At 38.0% G+C, this 19,569-nt stretch overlaps 1 protein-coding gene across 1 annotated transcript in view; it reads right to left on the bottom strand.

Moving 5' to 3' along the window:
- The window catches only part of LOC136306598 (patched domain-containing protein 3-like), a 39,038-nt gene extending 20,323 nt beyond the window's left edge, over positions 1–18,715 (bottom strand). Inside the window, 7 exon segments of the mRNA XM_066233074.1 lie at positions 15,808–15,928; positions 16,852–17,150; positions 17,152–17,329; positions 17,332–17,511; positions 17,514–17,629; positions 18,135–18,343; positions 18,575–18,715. Of these exon segments, the coding sequence (XP_066089171.1) occupies positions 15,808–15,928; positions 16,852–17,150; positions 17,152–17,329; positions 17,332–17,511; positions 17,514–17,629; positions 18,135–18,343; positions 18,575–18,715 (1,244 nt within the window).
- Positions 18,716–19,569: the final 854 nt, after the last annotated feature.

The raw sequence follows: 19,569 nt of genomic DNA, 5'->3' as shown, positions 1-19,569 counted from the left end.
TAATGTGGTACTAGAGGTTCTAGCCAGAGCAATCAGACAAGACAAAGAAATAAAAGGCATCCATATCGGAAAAGAAGAAGTAAAGGTATCACTTTTTGCAGATGATATGATCCTATACATCGAAAACCCCAATGAATCCACAAAAAGACTACTAGAAACAATAAGCCAATACAGTAAGGTCGCAGGATACAAAATTAACATACAGAAGTCAATAGCCTTTCTATATGCCAACAATGAAACAACTGAGAAGGAACTCAAAAGAATAATCCCCTTCACGATTGCAACAAAAAAAATAAAATACTTAGGAATAAACATAACAAAGAATGTAAAGGACTTATATAATGAAAACTATAAACCATTGTTAAGAGAAATCGAAAAAGATATAATGAGATGGAAGAATATACCTTGTTCTTGGCTAGGAAGAATAAATATAATCAAGATGGCTATATTACCCAAAGCAATATACAAATTTAATGCAATTCCCATCAAACTTCCAATGACGTTTTTTAAAGAAATAGAGCAAAAAATCATCAGATTTATATGGAACTATAAAAAACCCCGAATAGCCAAAGCAATCCTAAAGAAAAAGAATGAAGCTGGGGGCATTACAATTCCTGACTTCAAACTACATTATAGGGCCACGACAATCAAAACAGCATGATATTGGCAGAAAAATAGACACTCAGACCAATGGAACAGAATAGAAAGTCCAGAAATAAAACCACATATATATAGTCAAATAATTTTTGATAAAGGGGCCAACAACACACAATGGAGAAAAGAAAGCCTCTTCAATAAATGGTGCTGGGAAAACTGGAAAGCCACATGCAAAAGAATGAAACTGGACTACAGTCTCTCCCCTGTACAAAAATTAACTCAAAATGGATCAAAGATCTAAACATAAGACCTGAAACAATTAAGTACATAGAAGAAGACATAGGTACTCAACTCATGGACCTGGGTTTTAAAGAGCACTTTATGAATTTGACTCCACAGGCAAGAGAAGTGAAGGCAAAAATTAATGAATGGGACTACATCAGACTAAGAAGTTTTTGCTCAGCAAGGGAAACTGATAACAAAATAAACAGAAAGCCAACTAAATGGGAAATGATATTTTCAAACAACAGCTCAGATAAGGGCCTAATATCCAAAATATACAAAGAACTCATAAAACTCAACAACAAACAAACAAACAATCCAATAAAAAAATGGGAAGAGGATATGAATAGACACTTCTCCCAGGAAGAAATACAAATGGCCAACAGATATATGAAAAGATGCTCATCTTCTTTAGTTATTAGAGAAATGCAAATCAAAACGGCAATGAGATACCACCTCACACCTGTTCGATTAGCTGTTATTAGCAAGACAGGTAATAGCAAATGTTGGAGAGGCTGTGGAGAAAAAGGAACCCTCATACACTGTTGGTGGGAATGTAAAGTAGTACAACCATTATGGAAGAAAGTATGGTGGTTCCTCAAAAAACTGAAAATAGAACTACCTTATGACCCAGCAATCCCTCTACTGGGTATATATCCCCAAAACTCAGAAACATTGATACGTAAAGACACATGCAGCCCCATGTTTATTGCAGCATTGTTCACAGTGGCCAGGACATGGAAACAACCAAAAAGCCCATCAATAGATGACTGGATAAAGAAGATGTGGCACATATACACTATGGAATACTACTCAGCCATAAGAAATGATGACATCAGAACATTTACAGCAAAATGGTGGGATCTTGATAACATGATACGAAGCGAAATAAGTAAATCAGAAAAAACCAGGAACTGTATTATTCCATACGTAGGTGGGACATAATAGTGAAACTGAGAGACATTGATAAGGGTGTGGTGGTTATGGGGGGTAGGGAGGAATGGCAGAGGGAAAGGGGGTGGGGAGGGGCACAAAGAAAACAAGATAGAAGGTGACAGAGGACAATCTGACTTTGGGTGGTGGGTATGCAACATAATTGAACGACAAGATATCCTGGACTTGTTATCTTTGAATATATGTATCCTGATTTATTGATGTCACCCCATTAAAAAAATAAAATTATTTAAAAATAAAAAAGATATTTCATACAAATAGTAATTTAAAAAGAGCAGGAGTATGTCTATACTGATATCAGACAAAATAGACTTTATTTCAAAAACTGTTAAAAGAGACAAAGAAGGATATTATTTATAAAGGGCAGATTTATCAGAGAAATAGTCCAAAATAATAATTGGAGAATTCAATGTACCCCTCTCAATGAAGGATAAAACAACTAGGCAGATAATGTACAGAGAAATGGAATGAATAATACAATAAATCAATTAGACTCCATAGATATGTATAGAACACTCAATTCAACTACAGCTGAATAAACATTCTCAAGTGCACATGAAACACTCTGTGGACAGACTGTATGTTAGGTTGCAAAACAAGTCTGAAAATTTTAAAACATTGAAATTTTACAAAGTCAATAAGGGAAGCTACAAATCAATATTAGAGGGAAAACTGGAAAATTCACAAAACATGGAAATTAAACAGCACACTATTCAACAATCAATTGGGCAAAAAGAAATATCAAGGGAAATTAGAAAATATTATGGCAAGTGAAAATATAGCATAAATTATGAAATATAGCCATACCAGTGTGTTCATAGATATATTTATAGCTGCATTAAACAATTAAAAAATCTCAAATTACCTTGTAGAACTATAAGGAGAAGAGATAAGGAAAACCAAAGTTAACAGAAGGGAAGAAATAAAGATTAGAACAGAGAAATAAAATTGAGAATAGAAAAAGACAATAAAAGAACCAACAAAACAATGTTGGTTACTTAAAAAGGTCCACAAAAAATGACAAACCTATCTCTAAAGTGACAAAGAAAAAAAGATAAAAATAAATCAGATATGAAAATGAGTACATTATTACTGACCTTATAGAAATAGAAAAGATTATAAGAGATTATAGCTTATGACAGCAAATTGGATAATGTGATAAAAATGCACAAATTTCTAGAAATACACAATGATCTAAACTGACTCAAGAGGAAATAGAAAAGCTCAACAAACATGTAACAAGTAAAAAGAGTTAATCAGTAATAAAAAACCTCCCAACAAAGAAAAGGCCAGAACAAGATGGCTTCACTTCTGAATTATACCAAACATATAAAGAATTAACACCAGTCCTTCTCAAATATTTCCAAAATATTGAAAATAGAACAATTCTTAATTCATTCTATGAGGCCAGCATTACACTGCTATCAATGCCAAATAAAGACACAAATTAATATCTTTTATGAATATACATGTAAAAGCCTTCAACAAAATTCTAGCAAATGCAATACAAGAACATATTAAAAAGATTATATACCATGAAGGAAGGAAGGAAGGAAGGAAGGAAGGAAGGAAGGAAGGAAGGAAGGAAGGAAGGAAGAAAGGGAGGGAGGGAGGGAGGGAGGGAGGGAGGGAGGGAGGGAGGAAGGAAGGAAGGAAGGAAGGAAGAAAATCAAAAAGAAGAGTAACTAACCTTTTCCCCAGATTACCTGATCCTGTATATGATAATTCCAAAGAATCTACAAAAAAAGTAGAGTTAATAAACAAAATCATAAAAACTACAGGACACAAGATCAACACACAAAAATCAATTGTGTTTATCCATGTGCAATGAACAATCAAAAAAGGATATTACAAAAGTGATTCCATTTAAAAGGTGTCTAAAAGAACACTTAGCAATAAATCTAACCTAGGAGGACAATGGCTTGTACACTGAAAACTACAAAACATCAATGAAAGAAACAAAATAAGAGCCAAATCAATGTCAGTCTCATCTAAAGCAGTTACAGATTCAACACAATCTTCATCAAAATTTCAATGGCTTTTTTTTCTATTTATAAATATAAAAGTTTGCCGTCACATTTGTACGAAATAGTAAGGGGTCCTAGATTTCCAACATAATCTTGCAAAGAGAAGAAAGTTGGAGGACTGCAATTTCCAAATTTAAAAACTTTTGGAATGATGTCAGAGAAATGGCACCATGAGGAGTGCTCCCAATACCTCTCCCGGAAACTTCAACAAATTCAACAACTAGAGACAGAAAAACAATCTCAGGAGCATCTGAAATACACATACATCAAACAAAGGTATGATTTGGTGAAAAGGTGGCAGAATATATAATCCACTCTGAAGGAAATAAAACGGAGAACGGAGTATTCTGCTTTCCTCACTGACCTGAGCAAGGGCTGCTTTCACTTGGAACTGAGAGAAAGCGAGGGCTGGGGGAATGGAAAAAGCCAGGCTAGGGCAGAAATGTTCAAGCTGAGGAGAGAGTGTGCCCAGGGCTCAGCCTACACGGAGCTAACACCAGTGGCAGACTCCAGCAGAGGTGGGTGAGCAGTTGCCTTGTTTAATCCAAGTATCTCAGTCAGCGAGTGTGGGCCTTGTGCAAGTGGATTCACCTGGCACTTTGGGCGTCGGTGCCTGCATTCTTGGATGGAGACTATCAGTAGTGACCCTCTGTGTGGGCTGTGACCAGAGTTTCTGAATAATCCTGGCTTCCTAAACAACAGCACTCAGGAAGTGTACAGAAGCTGGCTTCCCTACACCTGGACCTGTCTGGGCACAGAACCTCTGCTAGCCATACAGGCTAACAAAGCACACTCCTGGGAAAGAGAACTGCAGAAGTGGTGGGGGGAAGGGCACACAGGCAGCTTGCAGACAGCCTCTGGAGAGCAGACCTGTGGAGTGCTGAGGCATACTAGACATGCCCGGAGGCTGATAGAAAGACACCTGAAAGGCAGTTGGCTCCCAGCCCTGCCTGATTACACTAGTGGCTTTGGCTGACAAAGCCTTACCCAGAACACTGCATTGAGTGGGGATAGAGGGGGGATTTTGCAGCTCTTAGAGCCTCTTGCTCTCCAGGCAGTGGCTGGGGCAACTTCACAGCTGGGTCCACAGGCTGCTGGTTCAGGAAGGAGAGATTTGGGAAGAGGCTTCAGAAAAACGGACTCTCCCATTGTCAGAGCCTGCAAACACTAACAAGCCCCACCTACCAATGGGACTGAGGTCTAGTTTATGTCATTACCATAGTGACACAACAGCAAATCTCTGCCTAAGAGTGCCAAAGGTGCAGAACCTGGAGTACAGTGCCACCAGCCAAAAAGAGAGAGAAGAAAGCAAATGGAAGAAGATAACTTCTCAAAACCAGGGAAAATCTACAGTTCTTATAACTTTTTCCATTTCTTTTTTTTATTTTTTATTTTTTATTTTTTCTTCTACCTTGGTCATTTTATCCTCTTTCCATTTTATTCTTTTCATTTTGAACGTTATTACCTATAGGTGTTACATTTTCTATTCTTTTTTTTTCTATGAGTGTTACATTCCAAAAAACTTAATGTAATTTTTTTCTCTCTTTTTGTTACTTCTTTCTTCTTTCACTTTTTCTCTCATTCGAATCTCACCCACACACAAATTATTTTATTCTGGATTTAAATTTTTTCATTGTGGCATTTTGTGTGCTTTTTACTTTGCTCTTTATTTCTTTAGCATTTCACCCAACTCCAGCTCTCCATTCTGTAGTTTTTGTGCCACTTAATACAATAGAATTTTCATTTTTTATGATATTTTTTTCTCTTTCTTTTCTCTTACACTATTTCTCTCATTCAACCATCATTTAGAAACAAATTATTTTATTCCTGACCCAATTTTATTTCTTGTGGCATTTTGTGGGTTTTTGCCTCATTTTTGCCTCTTTGTCACTCCCCCCAACACAAAAATTCTACGTTTTTTTTATTCCACTTAGCACAATAGAATTTTCCGTTTTTCACTGTATTTTCTCAAAAAATTTTTTTTATCAACTCTTATTAGTGTTATTAACAACACCACTCTCAAATGCCATTAAAGAAAAAGAAATGAAATACCATGGATACAAAAGACAGTGGTGTAGCTCAGATAGATGAGGAAAAATCTATAGAAAAAAATTTCAATACCTTAGAAACCTTGGAGTTAAATGACAGAGAAGAGAGAAATGGCACTGTAAGGAGTGATACTGATAAATCCCCCAAAAATTCAACAAGATCTTCAACCAGAGACAGAAAAGTCTATCCTTGGAGCCTACAGAAATTACATACTAAATGCAAAGGTATGATCGAGGGAGAAATTGACTAAATATATAATCAACCCCGAAGGAAATAAGGAGAAAGAAACACTCCGCCTTCCTCACTAACCTAAATAAGGGCTGCTTTCACTGGGAACTGAGAGTATAGGAACTAAGGCGGGCATAGGGTGTGAATAGAACCAGACTACGACACAAACGTCCAAACCAGGCTGTGGCACGGACATCCAAGCCGAGGAAAAACTGCTTGTGGAAACCCAGTCAACACAAGCTAATGCTTATGCCAAATACAGACAAAGAAAGGCACTTGGGACAGCCATCCGCCCCGATTTCCTTGTCAGCGTGTGCAGATAGTGGGCAAGAGATTCCTCCTAGAGCCCCAGGAGTGGGCGCCCGTGTTCCCAGACAGAAGGGCAGAGTCAGAGGCCTTTGTGGGGCTAAAACTGGAATCTCGGGGTTGCCTCTGCACCCCAAAAAGCAGCACACAGGGAAGGAGCGGGAGCAAAATTCCCTACACTTGAACTTTTCTGTGCGGGTGGGACACTTCACTCGGAGTAAGAGGCAGCCGGCCTGATATCCTGGTTGGCGAGCGCGGAGAGTCAGCGAGAGATTTCCCCGGGAGTGGGCGCCCATGTTCCCAAACAGAGGGGCAGAGTCAGAGGCCTTTCTGTGGGCCAAACTGGAGTCTTGAGGTCCTCCTTGTGCCCCAAAAAGCAGCATGCAGGGAGTGAGTGGGAGCAAAATTTTCTACGCTTGTACTTTTCTGTGTGGGCGGGATGCCTCACTTGGAGTAAGAGGCTGCCGGCCTGATCCCCTGGTCGGCGAGCACAGATAGTGGGTGAGAGATTCCCCCAGGAGTGAGCGCCCGTGTTACCGGACAGAGGGGCAGAGTCAGAGGTCCTTGTATGGGCTGAACCAGAGTCTTGGGGTCACCACTGCACCCTGAAAAGCAGTACACAGGGAGGGAGCAGGAGCAAAATTCCCTATGCTCAAAACTTTTCAGTGCAGGCGGAGCGCCTCACTAGGAGTGAGAGACTGCTGGCCTGATATCCTGGTCGGCGAGCACGGAGAGTGGGTGAGAGATTCCCCTCGGAGTGGGTGCCCATGTTCTCAGACAGAGGGGCAGAGTCAGAGCTCTCTGTGTGGGCTGAAGCACCGCCTGATTATGCTAGGGGCTGTGACTGATTGAGCCTTACCCAGAGCCCTGTGCTGAGTGGGAACAGAATGGGGATTTGCCAGCTCTTTGAGCCTCTTACTTTCCAAGCAGAGGCAGCAGCAACCCCATAGCTGGATCATCAGGCTACTAATTCAGGAAGGAAAAACTAAGAGAGAGGCTCCGGTAACATGGACTCTCTCATTGGTGGAGCCTGCAAATTCTAATGAGCCTCGACTGCCAATGAAACTGAAGCCTAATTTATGACATCGCCATAGAGACTTATCAACTGCAAACCTCTACCTAAGCATGCCACAGGGGCAGAACCTGGCATACAGAGTCACTGACCAGGAAGAGGGAGAGGAAAAAAAAGAGCAAGAAGATAACCTCTCGAAATCAAGAATAATTCACAGACTTTATAACCTATCCCATTTTATTATATTTGTTTGTTTCTCTTATCTTCTTGTCTTGATTATTTTCTTCCTCTTCTAATTTGGTCATTTAATTCTCTGCCGGTCTTACTCTCTCGTCTCCTTGTACTACACTACCCATAAGTGTTACATCTCCCATTATCTTTTCTTTCTTCTTCCTTTCTCTCTATGAGGGTTGCACTCCAAAACCCTTAACTCTCTCTCTCTCTCTCCTTTTATTCTTTTTCTTCTTTTTGTGTTTTCCTCTTTCTTTTTTTATTTCCCTCTATATTAGTTTCTTCTTTTCTCCTTTACTTTTCCTATCATTCAGTCCTCAATCAAGAACAAATTATTTTATCTGGAACTCAAAATTTTTCTTTGTGGTGCTTTGGGGTTTTTTTACTTCTCTTTTTTAACTCACTAGCAGTGCTCCCAATCCTGGCTCTCCATTTTATCTAGCTCTTGCTCCACTAAATAAATACAATAATAACTTTTTAATTTTTTCCCCTTTTTCCTGTTTCCCTCTTATTCCTCTCATCATATATCTTAGTCAACCATCACCTACAAGCAAATCATTTTATTCTTGACCAAAATTTTTTCCTTTTTTGCATTTTGTGGGTCCATATCCCTTTTTTGCCCCTTTATCACTTCTCCCCAACTCAGGCCCTCCATTATAGTAGTTTTTGTTCTATTTAGCACAATATAATTCACAGTTCACGACAAAATTTTCTCAAGAAGGAGGGGAGAGGAGAGGAGAGGAAAAAAGGGGAAGGGAACAATAGTTTTTTTATTCTTTTTTTATTTTAATTTTTTTAACTTTTTATTCTTTACTAATTCTCATTAATACTATCAACAAAACCACACCCAGATGCCATTAAGGAAAAGGAAATTGAATATCATGTATACAAAAGACAGAGAGGTAGCACAGATAGATGAGGAAAAATCTATGGAGAAAAAGTTTAATATATTGGAAACCTTGGAGCTAAATGACAGAGAATTTAAAATAGAAATCCTAAAAGTACTCAGAGATATACAAGAAAACACAGAAAGGCAATTTAGAGAGGTCAGAAAACAACTCAATGAACACAAAGAATATATTACCAAGGAAATTAAAACTATAAAAACAAATCAAACAGATGAAAAACTCAATTCATGAGCTGAAAAATGAGGTAACAAGCTTAGCTAATAGAACAGGTCAACAAGCAACTTGAGGCACAACAGAGAGAAGAAGAAAGAGACTCAAAAATTTAAAAAAAATGAGAAAGCCCTAAAGGAATTATCTGACTCCATCAGAAAGAATAACATAAGAATAATAGGTATATCAGAGGGAGAAGAGAGAGAAAAATGGAATGGAGAACATATTCTAACAAATAATAGATGAGAACTTCCCTAGCCTGGGGAAAGAACTAAAGCCTCATATTCAAGAAGGAAACAGAACTCCGAATTTTCTTAACCCCAACAAACCTACTCCAAGGCACATCATAATGAAATTGGCACAAACCAATGACAAAGAAAAAATTCTCAAGGCATCCAGGGAAAAGAAGAATACAACATATAAAGGAAGGCCCATTAGATTATCATCAGATTTCTCAACAGAAACTCTACAAGCTAGAGAGAGTGGACCCCAATATTTAAAGTCCAGAAAGAGAAGAACTTTCAGTCACGAATACTATATCCATCAAAGCTATCCTTCAAATCCGAAGGAGAAATAAAAACATTCACAGATACAGAAAAGATGAGGGAATTTATCATCAGAAAAACCCCACTCCAGGAATTACTAAAGGGGGTTTTCCAACCAGATAAAAAGAACAAAACAAAACAAAACCACAAGTAAAACTCCACCAAGAACACAATAAAACCAAATTTAAACTGTGACAACAACAACAAAAAAAAGGGGGAAGAGGACGGAGATTAACAGTAGCAAAGGACAATGGAGTGCAAAAGTACTCACAAGATAGTGCACTACAATGAACAGGTTAGGAACCCTTTTCATTACTTAATGATAACCACCATTGAAAAAACCACCACAGAAGCACATGATTTAAAAAAGATAGCAACAGAGGAAAGATGTATAGAATACAACCAAAAAAACCAAAAGATAGAAAAACAAAAGAGAAGAATCAAACAAGACACAAAACCAACAGAATGCAATGTATAAATGGCAATAGGGAACTCACAAGTGTCAATAATTACATTAAATGTAAATGGATTAAACTTGCCAATAAAAAGGCACAGAGTAGCAGAATGGATTAAAAAAGAAAATTCAACTATATGCTGCCTACAAGAAACACCTCTAAGCAACAAGGATATAAACAAATTCAAAGTGAAAGGCTGGAAAACAATACTCCAAGCAAATAACATCCAAAAAAAAAGTAGGTGTAGCAATATTCATATCTGATAATGCTGACTACAAGACAGCAAGTGTAATCAAAGACAAAAATGGTCATTTCATAATGATTAAGGGGATGCTGAATCAAGAAGACATAACAATTCTTAATATATATGCACCAAACTGAGGAGCACCAAAATATATGACAGCTACTTATTGACCTTAAAACAAAAACTGACAAAAATACAATCATATTTGGAGACCTCAATACACCGCTGATGGCTCTAGATAGGTAATCCAAACAGATAATCAATAAAGATATATTAGCCTTAAACAAAACACTAGAGCACCTGGATATGATAGACATCTACAGAATATTTCATTCCAAAGTGACAGAGTATACATTTTTCTCCAGTGTACATGGATCATTCTCAAGAATTGACCATATGTTGCACCACAAAAACATTAGCAAATTCAGAAAAATTGAAGTAGTACCAAGCATATTTTCTGATCATAAAGCCTTGAAACTAGAATTCAACTGCAAAAAAGAGGAAAAAAACCCACAAAAATGTGGAAAATAAAAAACATACTTTTAAAAAATGAATGGGTCAAAGAAGAAATAAGGACAGAGATCAAAAGATATATACAGACAAATGAAAATGACAATACGACATATCAGAATCTTGGGATGCAGCAAAAACAGTGATAAGAGGGAAGTTCATATCACTTTAAGCCTATATGAACAAACAACAGAGAGCCCAAGTGAACCACTTAACTTCACACCTTAAGGAACTGGAAAAAGAAGACCAAAGACAACCCAAAACCAGCCAAAGAAAGGAGATAATAAAAATCAGAGCAGAAATAAATGAATTAGAGAACAGAAAAACTATAAAAAAAATTAATAGAACAAGGAGCTGGTTCTTTGAAAAGATCAACAAAATTGATAAACCCTTGGCAAGACTTACCAAGGGAAAAAGAGAAAGGACTCATATAAACAAAATCCAAAATGAAAGAGGAGAAATCACCAAGGACATCATAGATATACAAAGAATTATTGTAGAATGCTATGAAAAACTTTATGTCACTAAATTCATCAATCTAGAAGAAATTGATAAATTCCTAGAACAATACAACCTTCCCAGACTGAGTCAAAAAGAAGCAGAAAGCCTAAACAGACCAATTCGTAGGGAAGAAATAAAAAAAAACTATTAAAAACCTCCCCAAAAATAAAAGTCGAGGCCCAGATGGTTATATTAGCAAATTCTATCAAATATGCAAAGACTTGGTTCCTATTCTACTCAAAGTCTTCCAAAAAATTGGAGAAGAAGCAATACTTCTAAACACATTTTATGAGGCCAACATAACCCTCAAACCGAAACCAGGCAAGGACAGCACAAAAAAGGAAAACTGAAGACCAATATCTCTAATTAATACAGATGCTAAAATACTAAACAAAGTACTAGCAAATCGAATACAACAACATATTAAAAAAATAATACATCACGATCAAGTGGGATTCATCCCAGAATCTCAAGGATGGTTCAACATACGTAAAACGGTTAATGTAATACACCATATAAACAAAACAAAGAACAAAAACCACATGATCTTATCAATAGATGCAGAAAAGGCATTCGATAAAGTACAATACAATTTTATGTTTAAGACTCTCAACAAAATGGGTATAGAAGGAAAATATCTCAACATGATAAAGGCCATATATGATAAACCATCAGCCAAAATCATATTAAATGGCATAAAAACTGAGGACTTTCTACCTTAAATCAGGAACAAGACAGGGTTGTCCACTCTTTCCACTCTTATTTAATGTGGTACTAGAGGTTTTAGCCAGAGCAATCAGACAAGACAAAGAAATAAAAGGCATCCATATAGGAAAAGAAGAAGTAAAGGTATCATTTTTTGCAGATGATATGATCCTATACATCGAAAACCCCAAAGAATTTACAAAAAGACTACTAGAAACAATAAGCCAATACAGTAAGGTCACAGGATACAAAATTAACATACAAAAGTCCATAGTCTTTCTATATGCCAACAATGAAACATTTGAGAACGAACTCAAAAAAATAATCCCCTTCATGATTGCAACAAAAAAATAAAAAAATACATAGGAATAAACATAACAAAGAATGTAAAAGACTTATATAATGAAAACTACAAACCATTGTTAAGGGAAATCGAAAAAGATACAATGAGATGGAAGAATATTCCTTGCTCTTCGATAGGAAGAATAAATATAATCAAGATGGCCATATTACCCAAAGTAATATACAAATTTAATGCAATTCCCATCAAAGTTACAATGACATTTTTTAAAGAAATGGGAAAAAAATCATCAGATTTATATGGAATTATAAAAAACCCCAAATAGCAAAAGCAATCCTAAAGAAAAAGAACGAAGCTGGAGGCATTTCAATACCTGACTTCAAACTATATTATACAGCCAGGACAATCAAAACAGCATGGTATTGGCAGAAAAATAGACATTCGGACCAATGGAACAGAATAGAAAGTCCAGAAATAAAACCACGTATATATGGTCAAACAATTTTTGATAAAGGGGCCAACAACACACAATGGAGAAAAGAAAGCCTCTTCAACAAATGGTGCTGGGAAAACTGGAAAGCCACATGCAAAAGAATGAAACTGGACTATAGTTTGTCCCCTTGTACTAAAATTAATTCAAACTGGAACAAAGACCTAAATATAAGACCTGAAACAATAAAGTACATAGAAGAAGACATAGGTTCTAAGCTCATGAACCTTGGTTTTAAAGAGCATTTTATGAATTTGACTTCAAAGGCAAGGAAAGTGAAGGCAAAAATAAATGAATGGGACTACATCAGACTAAGAATTTTTTGCTCAGCAAGAGAAACTGACAACAAAATAAACAGCCAACTAAATGGGAAATGATACTTTCAAACAACAGCTCAGATAACAACCTAATATCCAAAATATACAAAGAACTCATAAAACTCAACAACTAACAAACAATCCAATAAAAAAATGGGAAGAGGACATGAACAGACACTTCTCTTAGGAAGAAATACAAATGGCAAACAGATATATGAAAAGATGCTTAACTTCATTAGTTATTAGAGAAATGCAAATCAAAACTGCAATGAGATACCACCTCACACCTGTTAGATTAGCTATTATTAACAAGACAGGTAATAGCAAATGTTGGAGAGGCTAAGGAGAAAAAGGAACCCTCATTCACTGTTGGTGGGAATGTAAAGTAGTACAACCATTATGGAAGAAAGTATGGTGGTTCCTCAAACACTGAAAATAGAACTACCTTATGACCCAGCAATCCCTCTACTGAGTATATATCCCAAAAACTCAGAAACATTGATACGTAAAGACCCATGCAGCCCCATTTTTATTGCAGCATTGTTCACAGTGGCCAAGACATGGAAACAACCGAAAAGCCCCTCAGTAGAAGACTGGATAAAGAAGATGTGGCACATATACACTATGGAATACTACTCAGCCATAAGAAATGATGACATCGAATCATTTACAACAAAATGGTGGGATCTTGATAACATTATACAAAGTGAAATAAGTAAATCAGAAAAAACCAAGAACTGCATTATTCCATACATATGTGGTACATAAAAATGAGACTAAGAGACATTAATAAGAGTGTGGTGGTTACAGAGGGAGGGGGAGGGAGAGGAAAAGGGAGAGGGGGAGGGGCACAAGTGAACTAGATAGAAGGTGACGGAGGACAATCTGACTTTGGGTGATGGGTATGCAACATAATTGATTGACAAGATAATCTGGACATGTTTTCTTTGAACATATATACCCTGATTTATTGATGTCAACCTAGTAAATTTAATAAAGAAAAAGATATTGTATATGTAATAAAGTTGAATGGAGAAATAAAAAATAAATAAATAAATAAATAAATAAATAAATAACAGAGAATTTAAAATTGAAGTCCTAAAAATATTCAGGGGTATACAAGAAAGCACAGAATGGCAACTTAGGGATCTCAGAAAACAACTCAATGAACAGAAAGAATACTTCACCAAAGAAATGGAAACAATGAAAATGATAGACAAATGAAAAAGTCAACTCATGAACTGAAAAACGAGGTAACAAACTTAGCCAAAAAACAGGCCAGATAGAGAAGAGAATTAGTGGCATAGAAGACAGGCAACAAGAGGCACTACAGAGAGAAGAGGAGAGAGACTCACAAATTTTAAAAAATGTGATAGCCCTATAGAAATTGTCTGACCCAGTCAGAAAGAACAACATAAGAATAATGGATATATCAGAAAGAGAAGAGAGAGAAAATGGAATGGAGAACATGATCAAACAAATAATAGACAAGAACTTCCCAAGCCTGTGGAAAGAACTAAAGCCTTCAATTCAAGAAGCAAACAGAACACCAAGTTATCTTAACCCTAACAAACCTACTCCAAGGCACATCATAATGAAATTGACACAAACCAATGACAAAGAAAAAATTCTCAAGGCAGTAAGGGAAAAGAAGAATACAACATATAAAGGAAGGCCCATTAGATTATCAACAGATTTCTCAGCAGAAGCTAGAAGCTAGAAGAAAGGGGACCTCAATATTTAAAGTTCTGAAAGAGAGGAACTTCCAGCCAAGAATATTATACCCATCAAAACTATCCTTCAAATCCGAAGGAGAAATAAAAACATTCACAGATACAGAAAAGATGAGGGAATATATCACCAGTAACCCCCCACTAAGAACTGCATGATTCCATACGCAGGTGGGACATAAAAACGAGACTAAGAGACATGGACAAGAGTGTGGTGGTTATGGGTGGGGGGGGGAGGGGGAGGGGCACAAAGAAAACTAGATAGAAGGTGATGGAGAACAATCTGACTTTGGGTGATGGGTAGGGTATGCAATATAATTGAATGACAAGATAACTTGGACATGTTTTCTTTGAACATATGTACCCTGATGTATTGATGTCACCCCATTAAAATTAATAAAAAATTTTTAAAAAGATACTCATCATTAGTAACTAGGGAAATGTGAATCAAAACCACAATGAGATACAACTTTGCACCTAGTAGAATGGCTTTAATCAATAAAACAGACAATAAGAAGTGTTAGTGAGAAAGTGGAGAGTTGCTGGTTGAGTATAAATGGTGTACCCTCTGTGGAAAAGTTTGGCAGATCTTCAGCAACCTAACAGAATTATTGTGCAAGCCACCAATTCTATTTCTAGGTTTGTATTGAAAAGAATTAAGAACAGGCTCAAATAGATATTTGTACACTAATGTTCATTACACCATTATTCATAATAGCCAAGAGGTATAGACATTCTAAGTGCCCATGAACAGATTTATGGATAAGTAAAATGTAATATATACATGCAATGGAATATTATTTAACCATAAAAAGAAATGAAGTTTTTATACATTCTATAACATGTATGAACCTTAAAAACATTGCACTCAGTGATGTAAGTCAGTCACAAAAAGACAAATATTACATTATTTCACTTATGAAATCTATAGAATAGGCAAATTCATAGAGACAGAAAGTAGATGAAAGATTTACCAGGGCAGGGAGGAGGTAATTGGGTGTTATTGCTTAATGGTTACAGTATTTCCATTTGGGGTAATGGAATATATTTAGAAGCAGTTGTGACAATTGCACAATAATGTCAAAGTCATTAACACTACTGAATCATACAATCAAAATTGATAAAATTACACTTTATGTTTTATATATATTTTACCACAATAAAATATTTTTTAAAAAATATAAAAGAACAAATAAAAGTTTTACCTATAGCCTGATGTAATCGCAAATAATATGATTAGAACGTATGCCACATAAAACAAAGGGATCACTGTCTTAGAAGTTTTTTTAAATTCCAGTCCTCTAGAAAGTGATATAAAGTAGATCACTGCCACAAAAAAATTACTCAGATAAATAACCTTTAATTATAATATTTGCAAGTGAGTTACAAACACTATTGAAACTAGGTTATTGATGAAAAATAAACATGTTCAAATTCATTAAAAGGTCAAATGAATTGTGATTTTAGAATACAAATATAGATTATTTCTTTCTACAAATCTCTTTCCAAAGTTTCTTACAAAAAGCCAATGTTTAAAATTTCTAAATATATAATATCAAATTTTATATAAAATTGTGAAATCATTAAAAACAAATTATTAGGCTATTATCTTCTACTATAAATATTATAAATATAAAATATATAAATAAAAAATAAATATTATTTTAGAAAGGCCTGGTATTCAAAGACTTTTTTCAATGGGTGTCTCACTTTCACCAGGCTATTCAAAAGTATTAGTAGGTTTGCAGGCCCAACAATTACTGAACAGTTAACATATGCCTGACACTATGCTATAATTCACTTTAAAAAAAATGTTGAGCTAGTTATCTTTTTAAATATCCTGATGGAACATTTGCTTAAAGGTTTTGCTGTTGCTGTTGTTGTTCCAGTGAACTTCAATCAAATTTTAGGGGGCTCCTGGAAACAGCAAACGCTTTTTAACTAAAAGAATTACCAAGTAATTTGGCTAAAAAACCAATCCCCAAAACTAAACCTGAAGATTAATCCTGTACTGCACAGGATTTAGGATTTATGTTTCCATCAGAATATTACCAAGGCTCTAAGATTTGTGGCATCTTCAGTGTGTTAGTTTAAGAATGTTGGATTAAGTACTAAATACAGTAGTGCACTCCCAGCTCAATTCAAGGACTCCATCAATACTCTGGGAGTCTTACTGCTATCTGTGGTCCTTGGAATAAGACTTCTCTCTCCCACTTTCTCCAGGCCTCCCTATTAGGCCCAGCTGCCACATACCTGGATCATCTTCAAGGGCAGACTCTCTTCAATATTGCTAAATTGGTTCAGGAAGTGGCTCAGCCACGTCTGGCTATACTCATTATCCTCTCCTACTATATTCAGATAATATTGCAGCCGCATAACTTTGGCCTGCAGCATTAATTGCTTTCTGCCCATCTGGTTGCCTAAGACGATTCCTCCAAGGGTGCCAGCCAGGGCGATAGGCCAACCATTTAATGTGTAGAAAGAGAAGGCAATGTGTCTAAAGTCAAGGTTCTTGTTCACCTGGCAGGACAGAAGTGGGTTGGAGGGCACATAAGTCCTGGTTCTTAGCACACACCTGGTTGTAGAGAATCTGGGTTCCGTTTACCTCTGTTGCATACAGAGCCTTCACCACATTATCCAGTTCGCTAACTTCTGATGAGATTTCTTCTTCCAGCAAGGAGGCAGTGTTGGAGACCACTAGAACAGAAGCAAAATTGATCTCAGTGCTCTTTTGGACACAGAGAAATGATTACTGTTATCAGAGGCAAAATGTTCCTGCACAAAGCATCGTTCAGACTTTGCTGGGCTCCCAATAGGAGTGTACTGTTCCTCGAGGTTCACCTCTTTGTCCTTGGGCACGGAAATGAAGCCAGTGCTGAGAATGATGGTCAGCAGTATGGGCATCAGAGAAAGACCCACCAGTGCAAACCCACCTCCCATCCCAGCCATTGGAAGTCCCTGGAGAGCAGAGCCTCCAGGCAGTTGGTGTGGCAGTAGTGCCCATGAGACACCTCAACTAAGGGCTGTCTGTGATGCAGGCACAGAAGAATCCCCCCTCACTGACACCAGGCGAGAATGTGACTCCTGCTCCGGTGTTCCTCGTGGCTCTGTGTGCTACCCTAGAGCTGGGCTTTGCTCAGACTCCTGTTCCTGACGATACCACATCTGAGTCTGGCCCAGGCCCTGCTGGCTTTTGAAATTCTGGCTTGGACTCTGCTTCTAGCTCTACTGAGGGCTTGGTCAGTGCCCCTGGGACAGTCCTTAATGAATTGAGACTCATTTCTGGAAGAGAAAGGCTACTTTCTCAAACACCAGAGCAGAGTGGAAAATAGCTGCTGAACAAGCTCTTATTTTCACCTTGGCCAACGGTTTCCTAGAGAAATTCTATGTCATCTGAGCAATGGCCGCTTGTACCTGAATGCTGGACATTCCGTTGAGCACGTGGTGACCCGTACCCTGACTGGTCTCAAATGTGTTTGTGGCGGGCCTGTTTACTCAGGAGTTTAGTTCATAGATGAAACACTTCAGTCACTCTGGCAGCACTGCTCCTAGGGGCTTGGAATTTAGACTCTTCTGGAAGAGAGGGCTGACTTTTGTGCGCCTCTGTCTGCCGTGAGCCATCAAGGCCCATCTGCGCAGGGAAAGCGCTGCAGCACTCACTGTCCCGTTTGTCTGTCTCTGGACCAAGTGATGCCAGAAGCGATGGTCCCGCAATGTCCTGTAGTCACGGACGCCGCCTGGCTAGGGTGACACCGTTAGGAGTGCGCCATGAGCACCTGCCAACAACAGCTATCTTCAGTGTGTTAGTTTAAGAATGTTGGATTAAGTACTAAATACAGTAGTGCACTCCCAGCTTCAATTCAAGGACTCCATCCACTACTCTTGGAGTGTTATTGCTATCTGTGGTCCTTGGAATAAGGCTTATCTTTCCCATTTTCTCCTGGCCTTCTATCAAGCCCAGCTGCCACATACCTGGATCATCTTCAAGGGCAGACTCTCTTCAATATTGCTAAATTGGTTCAGGAAGTGACTCAGCCACGTCTTGCTATTCTTATTATCCTCTCCTCCTGTCTTCAGGTAATATTGCGGATGCATGGCTTTGGCGTCCAGCATTAATTAGTTTGTGCCCATCTCGCCTAAGACGATTCCTCCAAAGGTGCCAGCCAGGGAGATGGGTCGACCATTTAATGTGTAGACGGGGAAGGTAATGTGCCCAAAGTCGAGGTTCTTGTTCACCTGGCAGGCAGACAGAAGTACATTGGAGGGCACAAATAAGCCCTGGTTCTTAGCACACACCTGGTTGTAGAGAATCTGGGTTCCGTTTACCTCTGTTGCATACAGAGCCTGCACCACATCGTCCAGTTTGCTAACTTCTGATAAGGTTTCTTGTTCCAGCAAGGAGGCAGTATTGGAGACCACTAGAACAGTAGTGAAATTGATCTTGGTGCTCTTCGTGGACACGGAGAAATGATTACTGTTATCAGAGGCGAAATGTTCCTGCACAAATCGTCGTTCAGACTTTGTTGGGCTCCCAATCGAGGTGTACTGCTCCTCGAGGTTCACCTCTTTTTCCTTGGGGACAGAAATGAAGCCAGTGCTGAGAACAATGGTCAGCAGTATGGGCATCAGCAGAAAGACCCACCAGTGGGAACCCACCTCCCATCCCAGCCATTGGGAGGCCCGGGAAAGCGGAGCCTCCCAGGCATCCCCAAACTATGGCCCGTGGGCCACGTGGAGCCCCCTGAGGCCATTTATCCAGCCCCCTACCACACTTCTGGAAGGAGCACCTTTTTTATTGGTGGTCAGTGAGAGGAGCACTGTATGTGGTGGCCCTCCAACAGTCTGAGGGACAGTGAACTGGCCCCCTGTGTAAAAAGTTTGAGGACCCCTGCTAGACACTTGATGTGGCAGCAGTGCCTATGAGACACCTCAACTAAGGGCTATGATGCAGGCTGAGATGAATCCCC

This window comes from Saccopteryx bilineata, chromosome 5 (assembly GCF_036850765.1).
Source record: "Saccopteryx bilineata isolate mSacBil1 chromosome 5, mSacBil1_pri_phased_curated, whole genome shotgun sequence".
Classification (NCBI taxonomy): Eukaryota; Metazoa; Chordata; class Mammalia; order Chiroptera; family Emballonuridae; genus Saccopteryx; species Saccopteryx bilineata.
The sequence above is the reverse complement of the archived record's forward strand: the minus strand, read 5'-3'. Positions and strand labels throughout refer to the sequence as shown.